We start from the raw sequence: 10158 nt of genomic DNA, 5'->3' as shown, positions 1-10158 counted from the left end.
GAGTATGGGTCACCATACTTGGCCACATGTCACGTCACTTTTCACTTTTTCACTTTTCACTTTTCAATATTACAGCGAGAATAAAAGTTACTCCTTCTTTCTTTGTGTGAACATTTGGGCGGTGTTATGCAAATCTTCCCAGATAGTGACGTAGACATGTGGGGGCGTGTTAGAACGAGCCGTTTTAGGTAGGCGTGGTTGACTCTTAACTTTTATAAAGAATATCTCTTTGGATTTGAGACTTTAGTCTTTGCAACTTTACAGATCTTCTTTATGCACCAAGAGCTTGTAACACTCCAAAGAATTTCAAAAATTGCAATTGCATCATATGACCCCTTTAAACTTTCATTCATTGAAAACAGCAAATAGCACATTATTGACTCTTTTTGCGTTCTATAACAAATAAAGTGAACAGATTTTGGAACAACATTTGAGTGACTAAATGACAGCGCTATAATGACCATTGAAATGTCCATATTGTTGAGATGTGAATGACACACCTCTTCCTGAGGCTGACCCTAATATATTTCTCATAAATAACATAGTAATAACTCACATATGAACAGTATAAGAAGTCCTCCCAGGACTGCGCGTCTGTGTTTAGTGTCTTCAGTCTCTTGGCTCAGTTTGACGCATGGCATCGCCAGCAACACGAGCGCCAGAGCCGGCAGACCGAGCAGAGAGGAGGAGACCATCAGAGCGCGAGACGTCTGGATGTAAGCTTCAAACAAACACAACGACAAATGCATTCAGCCTCCCCGACAACCTATAATTTGCACACAAAAAACTGATATATACATTACAAAAAGGGCACGTATATACAATTTTTAATAATTCCAGCGAACTTTTCAACTCAAATAATATTCTAGAGTTAAAAAGGACATTACTGACTAATAAAAACAACTAAACTAAATGCCGATTTGTTTAAAATCCATAAATCGGAAGAAAATAATAATGCATGCAAACAAAATAATGATTTTAATAAATATGAACATATGTTGAACTCTTTCTCACCTGGTATATCGAGGATCTGGTTGAGTGAGAGGCAGTGATAGAGAGCAGTAGAGATGACGCACTCTGTCCACAAGCCCTTGGTCTCCAGCTCATCCATCTTCCTGCAGGTGTGCATGCCGTATTTACAGGTCACCACCCAGTCGTTTGTTGAGGTCGCTATTATAATACCAGTCCAGCCGATGCAGCTCATTAAAAAACCACAAAGCAGACGACAGCTATGGGACATTCTGACTCAATATACAAATGTGTTCGCAGAGATGTTGTTTATGGTGTTCAAGTAAAAAAAACTAATACAAAAACATTAAAAATATTTAAAGATCACTTATCCTAAATTATGGAGAAGATTAGCATACTAACAGTTTGAGAGTGGACTGTGAAAACAATCCATTTGGCAAATTTACTTTTTATAATGGACGTGCTCAACAGAACTTTCAGCCAATCAGAAGAAAGCACAGCCACATACGTCACAATCGCCTTCCCTCAAAGCTTGGAGAATAACATCTTTGATTTATTACAGAAATAATTAAGTCTCTGCTTTTATTTTCTATCTCAGTGTTATATTTTTCGGCTTATTCCCAAATTAAATAATCGTTATAATATTTCACAAACTACAACAGAACTTTGTGTCAACCATAACAATTTAAAAAGACGCTTTCTGAGGAAGTATGAAATTACTATTTTGGGTGTGAATGCCATCTAGTGGGTTAGATAATATTATGCTGTCCAAGACCAATTTTTGACATCAGAAAAGAATGATCAACAAGGAGGTTAAAAGAACAATCAGATATGCTAAACTAAATTACAAAAACAAAATAGAAAATAACTTTGTTCAAGGTGATATGAGGGCAGTCTGGCATGGGATAAAGAACATATGGCGGATAAGTATACCGAAGCAAGGAACGGTGAAGGACGTTGATGGTAATTTATTGGTCAACGACCTGAATTTGTTTTTTACACGTTTTGAGAAGCATGATACAAGTGCTGTTCTTGATGATTTTAAACAAAAATTGAGCCCCTCTACCTCTTTGAATTTGCATCTTATGTAATGAAGCAGCTGAAAGCTACACCTGTTATCAAAGCGCCTGGTCCAGACGGCATCTGTGGGAGAACACTTAAAACACTGCAGAGCAGCTCAGTGTTGTGTTTCACTCACTGTTTCAGGCATCCCTGGATCAAGCTGTAGTTCCTTGCTTATGGAAAACGTCTAACATAATACCTACTCCTAAGCGAGAGAAGTCACATTCTTTTAAGGATTTTCGGCCCATTGCATTAACTTCTTTAGCTATGAAAGCCTTAGAGAGGGAAGTTAAGTCACAACTTATCACAGTTACGTGTCATAAGTTAGATTCTTTACAGTTTGCATATCGCACTAAAAGAGGTATGGATGATGCAAAGCCGTTCCGCTTAAATACCACACAACAACATTTAGAGAATGGAGGCACATTTGCTAGAATGCTGTTTGTTGATTATTCCTCTGCGTTCAACACAATGAATCCTATTATTTTAGCGAAGAAACTTGTATGTGAATTTGATGTGAGTCACGACAGCAAAAGAGTCATGTTGAATGGAGTGTTGTTGGATACGCTTGTTACGTCAATTGGATCTTCTCAGGGGTGCCTATAGCCTACTGTCTTCAATTCTCTTTATACTCTGAGTCTATACAAATGAATGTGGCAGCACTAAGGATAACTGTCACGTAGTTAAATATGCTGATGACACAGTTTTTCTATCTTTGTTAACAAGTGCAGAATGTGATGACAGTAACGATCACGAGTTCTTTGAGTGGTGCAAAGAAGCTGAACTACAAACTGAATATTACTAAAACGAAAGAGATGGTAATTGATTTGAGAAAAAACGCCTCAAAGGTGAAACCTGTGTATTTTTATGGAAAAAAAGTTGAAAGGGTACAGGAGTACAAGTATCTTGGAACTATCTGTAAATGACGACTGCTATGTTCATTATTATATCCAACAACAGAACACCTCAATCGTTTAGGAGTCATTCTTGTCTACATCTGCTCCAGTTGTAATACAATGGTGGACTGATGACAGTCACTCAGGGCGGGTCTAAGGTAAGACACCAGTCCAGTCTGTGCTGAAACGCTACTGTCAATCAAACTATCGTGGGAGGGGCCTGTCTGTGTGACGTCACACAGACAGGCATCTGAGATCGGCTCGATTTGAGAAAAGAGAAAACATTTAACACGATTTAAAAAAAAAAACACTGGGTGGCTTTTTATCATTATAGGGTGGTTGTGTACACACACTGCCAACACACATTTCAGTTCAACCAACTTGTAAATGTACATGTAGCATCCTATGACCCCTTTAAGAAAGTGAATCAAAAACGTAAGCTCTTAGGAAATTGAACTCCTTCTGTGTACAAAAAAACATACTGAGAACTTTTTATACTACTTTTATTGAGAGTATCTTGAGTTTTTCTTTTTTTATGCTGGTAATCTTCACTCTCTCTTAGGAATAAGAATTGTTTGCAGACCTTAGTTAGGCCTTTGTGGAGTCTAGCAGAATTCTACAAGCAACAAATGTTACGGAAAACTTGTAGTATTACAGGAGATGACTCTCACCCCTTGAAGGTTTACTTTGAGGTATTGCCCTCTGGAAGAAGATTCAGAAGCATTAAATGTTCATCGAATAGATATAAATTCACTTTTGTTCCAGAGGCTATACGTTTTTGCAATTCAAAGTTTTAGTAATTTTATTTCTTATAGTTATGAATGGAATTTATTATGAAGCATGCTGGGTTGTGTTTTTACTTATTTATCTCTTTGTATTGTCTAGGTGGCTGGCCAATCACAGCACACCTTGCTTTTTCAGACCGATGAGCTTTGTAAAAATCGACGCGTTTCAAAAAGGCGGGGCATAGAGGAGAAACAATAATGTACAGTATGTGGAAAATAATGTGTTTTTTTTACTTTAAACCGCATAAACACATTTCATTACACCAAATACACAAAATAATGTTCTTTTTAGCAGCATCATATGACCCCTTTAAAAAAAAAAAGAAACATATCTGGAGGCTTTATGATGACTCATACCAAGCTCAGAGAAACCCTTACTAAATGACAGAAAACAGATTTATACACTACTGTTCAAACGTGTGGGGTCAGTAAGATCTTTTTTAAAACTAGATTTTATTGTATTTATTTATTTTTTTCCTGGATGACAAAGCTTATTTTTCAGCAGCCATTACTCCAGTGTCACATGATCCTTCAGAAATCATTCGAATATGCTGATTTGCTGCTCAAGAAACATTTATTATTAATGTTGAAAACAGTTGTGTTACTTAATATTTTTCTGGAAACCATGATACATTTTTTCATGATTCTTTGATGAATAGATAGAACATTTTTAATAGATTTTTTGTAACATTGTAAAAGTCTTTACTGCCACTTTTGATCAATTTAATGCATTCTTGCTGAACAAAATGATTAATTTCTGAGGAAAAAACTAAACAAATTACTGACCCCAAACTTTTGAACACATTGCCACATGTTGAAAATGCACCTGTAAAAGGACAAAAACAATAATAAAATCAACAAAGAAATGTGTACAATAAATGACCAATTCAAAGTTCCGTAACAAAATGTAGTTGGTTTAATTAAATAATCAAAAGTGGCACAAGAAAGGTAATGTAACAATGAGAAACAACACTTGATGACACAATCTAGTACATAGCTTGCCTCAGCAAAATGCCTACAGTAGTTTCATAAGGTCTCATAAAAAAGGCACCTTTTCACTGCCTTGATTTAAAACGATTGCCTTCGGGTACCTTCTTCTTGTCTTATTCTTTGACAGTCTGTCTGATTTACACAGTACCACTGCGGAGATTTCACAAAATGTCATTTATATCAGTATCTCAAACGTCGTTTAAAAATGTTTATAAACTTGAAATGATTCGCATTTGTACTTTCTAGAGCCTTAGAAGACAAATATATTAAATATTACAAATCCTTCACAAAACATTTTTTTTAAATTTATACACACAGAACACTGCATTGTTATACATGTATACATATGGAATACGATAGGAAAATATATACAAAGGGACATGCACACAATAACAGCACTTCCGTTCTTGTCAAACCTCTCCGCGCTGACACAGGAAGTGATCTCCTTTGCTTTCAGCCAAAAATATAAAATCATTGACCCTGATCATGATTACCCATACAAAAAAAGGAGACGCTAACAGTTCCCTCCTACTGCGATTAAATATACATCCGGTAAAACGCTCACAGACTGAGACCATTATATTGCTACCATGCTTTCAGAAAGAGGCTAAGTTTACAAGAACTGTAAGGTTTTGCTAGTTTAGTTCAAGCAAATACATGTAAGCTTTCTCATAACAATGAAATTATCGCATAAATCTCTGAAGATTAAAGTGCACAAAATGGCTCTATTCTATTGGCAAGTGCTCTTATGGTCCACAAGGATATACCTAGCTTCTTTTGTGTCTCTGTTTCATTCTCTTTATCTTCCACCTTCTTTTAGGGAGTTGATGCGGGCACATATTTTGAGAGCGGGGCCGAGTTTGACATTCATGGCGCTCATCAAATGGTCTTCGGTCAGAAGAAGCAAGGCCTGCCCGTCGATCTCTTGGGCTCTGAAGGATTCTGCGATGTCTTGACACCCTTAGATAATTGAGGTGGGTTAAAACAGTACTGCTAACATTCACATAATGGAACTAAGTTTGGAAAAAGTTTGTCAAGATAAATTTAATGTTAGCTTGAGAAAGCCTGGCTAACAGAGAGAGAGAGAGAGAGAGAGAGAGAGAGAGAGAGACAAGAGGACAGACAGACAGACAGACAGAGATAGATAGATAGATAGATAGATAGATAGATAGATAAATAGATAGGGGTTCTTTGTACCTGGTAAATTGGATATAAAGCTTGACACTTGATCCACCGACCACTGAGCTGGTTCTGGATAGGGGGAGACATCGGTGGGAGACACAGGATCTATGGGTGAGGTGGGAGCACTTCTCGTCTCCTCCACCGTTTGCCTGACTCTAATCTCTCGCTCTCGTTCCTGTTCCGTGTGTCTGCGGAGCCTGGTCTTCATTGGAGCAGCCGTCACATCTTCACCCTCGTGTGGCGGCTGCTGAAGGATTCTCCACTGCTCCGTGGTCCCATGTTTGGCCTAGACGGTAACAGAGTTAAGTATAGCACACAGATCTCAAACAAGTGTATTGTTTTACAGGCCTTGGACAAACCTGGTGGAAATTTTCCTCAGCACCACTGAGCTCAGATCTGTGGCCCCCCTCACTCACACAGCGCCTGAGCGCACGGAAACGTTTGGTGTAACTGAACCTGCAAGAAGATCGAGAAGGTAAACAAAGGTTGTCTTTAGTCAGCCCAACATACTGACCAAAATCAGCCTTGCAGCTTGTAATGTGTGTCAAGGGTTGATGTTTATCACAAACCATGACCACATCCTGTCACAGTATGTATGTGTAAGTGTGTGAGTCTTTTTAGGACAATGCTAGCTACTGGCTTTGAGCGCATGACTCACTATTCCACCATACTTAAATACAGTGCTCCTAAAAACACTTTTGTATACTTAAAAATGTATCAAAGTCATTGCATTAGAAACAAAATAGAAAAAGTGGCGTTTGCAAACAAATGATTCAGCTTTTGTCTTAGCTAACTTCACTTAGCATTGCACATTTTGCAATGACCAAGTTGTCATTTTTAGTTCCTCAATTTGACATATAGGTGTTCTAGTACAGTAACCACAGTTGCAGTTCACCACATTAACTATGAACCAAACAAATCCTTATTTTTGTAAACAGTTCTCTTCAAAATATCGAGAAAGTATTTTGGTTCTGTATTACTTTAATATAAACTCCACTTAGTTTGATAATTGCTGTATAATGAAATAACATTCATAACATTTATAGGTGTCCAAACATTTAATGCGGACGCATGCATATTAATTTGTTAAGCTGCTGAGGGAAATACCCTTTTCAACACCACACAAAGAGTCAATTTGACATGTGTTCTTTTATTCTTGAAGAGAACTCTAGATACATGCAGGAAATCATGCTCAGACCCTTTCAGTTGTGGTTTCTGACCCAACTAAGCAAGAGAGACGTTTGCAAGGGTGTTGATGGAGCAGTTGTTTGTGCCAGAATACAAGTCAGACACCCATTCATTATTGTGTCAGTTATACTAATAGGTCAGGTTGTTTATTTTATTCCGTCAATGTGTTATTTATGTCACGTAATGGAGGAGTACCTCTTGGCACAGGATTTGGAGCAGAAGCGTTTGGAGCGTGGGAATGTTTGGGCGGTGCCTTTCCTCTTGCAAAATTGGCACTGCAGAACAAGCTTGTGGGACCGTCCGACACCATCTACAGTGAAAAAATATTAGTAAAAGATGACAGACAGACAGACAGACAGATAGACAGATAGATAGATAGATAGATAGATAGATAGATAATATTGATTGATTGACTGATTGATTGATTGATTTTGGCGGCCATAAATTGTTTAGTTAAAGATTACATGGTATTTTTGTAATAAAGATGATGCAATAAACTACAAATACAAACTTAGAAAAGAAGGCAGATGTTTTACTTACTGTTTGTAACCACATCATCTGAGTCTGTGGAGTCCTCTGGAGGTTCTGAACTGGAAGGGATGAGTTCTGCTTCCCTCACACCATTCACCCCAGACTCATGGACAGGACCCACCATCAGAGACGACCTGCTCACCTGTGGGATTATTGTGAAATATTATTACAAAATATAATAAACATTTTCTATTTTAATATATTTTAAAATGTAATGTAGATTTATGCTACAAGCTTTTGTAGAATTGTACAGTAAGAAAGTTATTTCCCTTAACCAGGAAATTAACGTTCTTAGAATTGACAGACAGTTGACCCTGAGAGGTCAAGTAAATATCTACAGTGGATCTAAATATTTATAATTAATTATAGCTAGTTATGATTAATTATTCATATTTCCCATGAGCTGATTCGCTACAATATAATATATATATATTATGCTGATATCAGTGGTTGATAGACATTTTGTTTACCGGGAATGGCTCCAGTCCTTCCTGTATGATAAATCCTTCCACCAGGTGTGTTAGAACCAAAGGTTTGGCCGCTTCTGATGGTTGCTGAGCCTCTGTGGCCTTCATCTGAGTGACGGTGGGAGGTTGAACTGGTGGCCTCTCTAACACAGGGTGAAATTTTGGAGGAAAGCAGCTGTCCACAGGGGACATATCTAATGGCTGAGTGATGGAGGACTGGATGGGTGACATGTCAGAGGACAGGCTGGAAATTGCTAGATGAAGATGAAGACAGTTGTGATATTACCAACAGGGTATATAAATCCTGCTTCAGATTTCAGGAGACTTTATGGAGTTCTCAGTTATATATTGAGGTATGAACTATCTCAGATGTTTCTCCTAAAACATTCAGATAAATTGTATATATTTGATGAGAAATATTTGACTTTTCATTGCAGACTATGACTCTATATACCTGAGTGATTGTCTGACTGGGTGGACATTTCCTCACACTGGTCATCTTTCTCAGCTGGCCATGGTGCGACTGAGGTCGAGAGTGTCTCATTCTTCTGTGACGTCTTGATCTGGCTGTCAGTCCTCGAATCCTCTGTGCAGACTGTTATTTTGTCCAAGACCTGAAACAGAGATTGTTCACGTCAACATATACTCACTAAAGCATTACTGTAAAACAATATTACGATAGTATCATTGAGATACTATTATAGTTATATTAATATTTAGAAAGTTTTTATTTGTATATTTTAATTTTAGTTAGTTGTAGTAATGTTTTTTAGCTTTTTTGTTTAAATAAGTCAATATAGTTTTTATTTATTTTTATTTCAGTTTTAGTTTAAATTTTTTTTAGTATATCAAGCTAAACTAAATGAAAATGCAACTAGCTGAAATAAATAATTTCTATTTATTTTCAGTTAACGTTTATTTTATAATTTAATAATGAAAATGTAATGAACTTTTTTTTTGGTTTTAGTTTGAATTAACTATAATAACCCTGCTGGGAAAAAAAAGTTATTTTAAGAAGTAATGATAGACTGATATATCGCCCATGAGTATTAATCAGATAATATTTGATATTTCACCATTATGAGACTATGAGCATTGGATTATAACTGCCTGATTGGCCAGTTATCAAGCGCTTCCCCTTGCATTGTTTCCAAAATCCAATTTTGAACAAATTTTGTGTTTATTTCACTTCAGCAATTTATCAATGTAACATTTATCATCATTAAATTGTCTTTTTAGCATTAAATCGGCCACACTTCTCTCTAAATATCATAGTATCGGCCATTGAAAATCCATATTGGTCGCCCACAAAAAGTAAAGTTCTTTCAAATGTATCCTAAGAAGTTTGAAGTTTGCACTGTATTTAATAACCTTCTCCGTAGTTTCGCTTGATGGCTGATCTACGGTGACAGGCTGGGTGATTTTCTCTTGGGGAGCTGGACATTTCAGATCTTGAGGAGTCTGTTCTGGTACATCTCCCTCCTTCTGCTCTTCCTTTCTATCCTTCGGCTCTTTCGACGTCTCGGGTGGCTGTGTTGGACTCTGTGAGGTCAAAAGAGACTGCAGCGGTGCGAGAATGCTGCTGGTGGACACCAGGGGCAGCACTGGAGACGGAGGGGATGCCCTTTGAGGAGACGCCAGCAGTGGGGTGGTGATGAGAGGTGTGGCCGCTGTGGTTTGTCTGGAGGGCGACAGCTGCACCAGCTGTGGGCATGGGTTTGGAGTCCGTAATGGCTGGGCGGGACACTCTGGTTTAGCGAGCACAGGCGAGATGAGCGGCTTGGATTGGATGAGATCGTGGGGCGGGGACACAGTAGCTGTCTTTGATTGGCCGTTGGTGCACTGGGCAGATGCAGAAGACAACGCGATCCTCAGCAGCTGTTTTGTAGCCAGTAAGGACCCACCGGGTGAGGAAGACCTCAAGGGCAAAGTCAGGGTATGGGGTGTGAGGTGAGACCTCGCGGGGGAAGGAACGGTGATGGGCACTGAAGCGCTCTGCGCCGACACGCTTTGGGATGACTGGGTGGACGGGCAGCGCTTTAATTCTGGATGAGGCTTCTTTGGTGTGGCGGGGGGAGAGTTTGGGGG

At 38.3% G+C, this 10158-nt stretch overlaps 2 protein-coding genes across 2 annotated transcripts in view; both read right to left on the bottom strand.

The window, feature by feature from the left end:
- The window catches only part of cldn11b (claudin 11b), a 4633-nt gene extending 2591 nt beyond the window's left edge, over positions 1-2042 (bottom strand). Inside the window, exons 1-2 of the mRNA XM_016535248.1 lie at positions 1015-2042; positions 557-721 (exon numbers count right to left, since the gene is read on the bottom strand). Coding sequence (XP_016390734.1) covers positions 557-721; positions 1015-1240 — 391 coding nt within the window. The 5' untranslated portion in view covers positions 1241-2042. The remainder of the gene's footprint in view (positions 1-556; positions 722-1014) is intronic.
- A 1515-nt stretch (positions 2043-3557) lies between these two features.
- The window catches only part of phc3 (polyhomeotic homolog 3), a 24864-nt gene continuing 18263 nt past the window's right edge, over positions 3558-10158 (bottom strand). Inside the window, exons 8-16 of the mRNA XM_016535259.1 lie at positions 9442-10158; positions 8525-8684; positions 8074-8324; positions 7613-7745; positions 7268-7382; positions 6244-6340; positions 5900-6170; positions 4615-5662; positions 3558-3569 (exon numbers count right to left, since the gene is read on the bottom strand). Of these exons, the coding sequence (XP_016390745.1) occupies positions 5502-5662; positions 5900-6170; positions 6244-6340; positions 7268-7382; positions 7613-7745; positions 8074-8324; positions 8525-8684; positions 9442-10158 (1905 nt within the window). The 3' untranslated portion in view covers positions 3558-3569; positions 4615-5501. The remainder of the gene's footprint in view (positions 3570-4614; positions 5663-5899; positions 6171-6243; positions 6341-7267; positions 7383-7612; positions 7746-8073; positions 8325-8524; positions 8685-9441) is intronic.

This window comes from Sinocyclocheilus rhinocerous, unplaced genomic scaffold, assembly GCF_001515625.1.
Source record: "Sinocyclocheilus rhinocerous isolate Xijiao unplaced genomic scaffold, SAMN03320098_v1.1 scaffold1508, whole genome shotgun sequence".
NCBI classification, from domain to species: Eukaryota; Metazoa; Chordata; class Actinopteri; order Cypriniformes; family Cyprinidae; genus Sinocyclocheilus; species Sinocyclocheilus rhinocerous.
The sequence above is the reverse complement of the archived record's forward strand: the minus strand, read 5'-3'. Positions and strand labels throughout refer to the sequence as shown.